This window comes from Aplysia californica, unplaced genomic scaffold, assembly GCF_000002075.1.
Source record: "Aplysia californica isolate F4 #8 unplaced genomic scaffold, AplCal3.0 scaffold00245, whole genome shotgun sequence".
Lineage (NCBI taxonomy): Eukaryota > Metazoa > Mollusca > Gastropoda > Aplysiida > Aplysiidae > Aplysia > Aplysia californica.
Window position 1 is genome coordinate 576,921 of NW_004797515.1, and position 1,814 is coordinate 578,734.

Sequence of the window (1,814 nt, forward strand, 5' to 3'; positions counted from 1 at the left end):
ATCTAAGTCTAGATCTAGATCTAATAGACAAGACGTTGTTTTCTTTTTTACACTAACTATTAGCCTAGTTAGCTGAGGGTACGGGTAAAAATAGACCAGCCTTCATTCAGCTTGCTCTTCTTTTATAATAGTAATAGGCCTACCATAACAAGGCCTAGCTTTCTAGGTTATGACTACTCTCTTCATTAAACTGTTGTTAGATCTAGATCTAGAATCTAGATCTAATGGTAAGGACACGAGGTGGAGTAGTTCAGTTTGCGCTAGACTCACACTTACGCATCGCTGTAGTCTGCAAAATCCTGAAGACATTTTCGATTCGTGTCCCTCGGAGTTCAGTCACAATAGTCTACAACAGCACCTGCTTGCTGAGCACTTATTAAACGGCAACTAACAGTAGGCTACCGTGCGCTTGGGGAGTTATAACAGTACAGTAATGAAAGAGCGAGTACGAGTGAGTGTAGTGTGTAGTAACTGAGCGTTACACAATGACAACAGCTTTCACGTTAAGTTTTTGCGACTGCACCGCCACCGCCAGCAGACAGAGTGAAGGCCTTCCAGGTCGTTGTTGACGATGAATTTTGACTAACTTGACTGCTAGGCTAGTCTGCTAGCCTGCTGCTGTTAACTGCTAGCTAGCGACTGTACACACGGTTCTGAATTGTGACTTACTGCGGTGATGTCTCCGCTTTCTGCTAGGCCTAGCTGCTAGCAAACCTGATCTACTTATATAACTGATGATACTATCTTTGATGAGGGTTCGTAGAGTTGGTAGGCTATGCCTAGGCCTAACCTAGTTTATTTAGATCTAGATCATGGACTTTGACCGTGGAACTGGAAGAAAAGAACAAATGTACCTAGGTTGTTGTTTTTTCCCCGTTGGCATACAGAAGTTACACATTTGTTGGACTCTTGTTTGTTTGTTTGTTGTTGTTTTTTTATTGGGGGAGGGCTTCGGTGAGGGGAGTGCTCCCTGACAATCCTTCCTCTATCCATTGTCTAGGCATATAACTGTGTTAGGAATCGAAGATATCCTGATGGCTGTATTTTCGCTCAATCGAGGATCAATCTTAAAACATTTTTTAAAGATAAACCGCGGTTTAAAAAATATAGGCAAGGCCTATACGTGATGTAAAAATCTTAAATCTTTTGCATCCTTTTTGGTTATGAACGTTGGGGTTCGATTTGCCTATTATCTAAATATTTATTATGTCTTTTATCACTCTTTTCACACATAACAGTAGTAACAGCTGGCCCATGAACAATAATTGATCACAATGATATTGTAGGATTTATAACAGTGTAGCCTAGCTGAGTCTCCCCCCCCCCCCCCCCCACAGGGTCTGATCTCTCTCTCTCTCTCTCTCTCTCTCTCTCTCTCTCTCTCTCTCTCTCTCTCTCTCTCTCTCTCTCTCTCTCTCTCTCTCTCTCTCTCTCTCTCTCGTAGGCATAGTAGGCCTGCTGAACGCCAGCAACACTTCGTTCGCATTGCCTGAACACGTTTGTATCAAATAAATATATTATAGATTAAAAGAAGTGTTTTTAAAAGTTTATTAGATTTCCAACAAATGTGAACCATTTTGATCACACACTTGAATGATTTCGATACGTGTATTGTCCCCCCCTTTCTCGACGTAGAATCTGCCCCCTTAAGACAATTTTGCAGATAAACACAAATCGAAGCCCCCAAAAAGATCTCTTAACCTTAGTTAATTGTACGGCCATTATTAACCTTTAAACAGACCACAATACTTATTCACATGGATTTTATAACATTTTCAATGTTTTGGTGAGAAATTCTGTCCCACTTCCGCACA

The 1,814-nt window shown here is 41.2% G+C and overlaps 1 protein-coding gene across 2 annotated transcripts in view; it reads right to left on the bottom strand.

The window, feature by feature from the left end:
• Positions 1–664, bottom strand: part of LOC101853094 (short/branched chain specific acyl-CoA dehydrogenase, mitochondrial) — a 21,719-nt gene extending 21,055 nt beyond the window's left edge. Inside the window, exon 1 of one of the 2 annotated variants that reach the window (XM_005100366.3) lies at positions 271–664. In XM_005100366.3, the coding sequence (XP_005100423.1) occupies positions 271–309 (39 nt within the window). In that variant the 5' untranslated portion in view covers positions 310–664. The remainder of the gene's footprint in view (positions 1–270) is intronic. The other variant, XM_005100367.3, reaches the window with a different exon arrangement.
• Between the last annotated feature and the right edge of the window lie 1,150 nt (positions 665–1,814).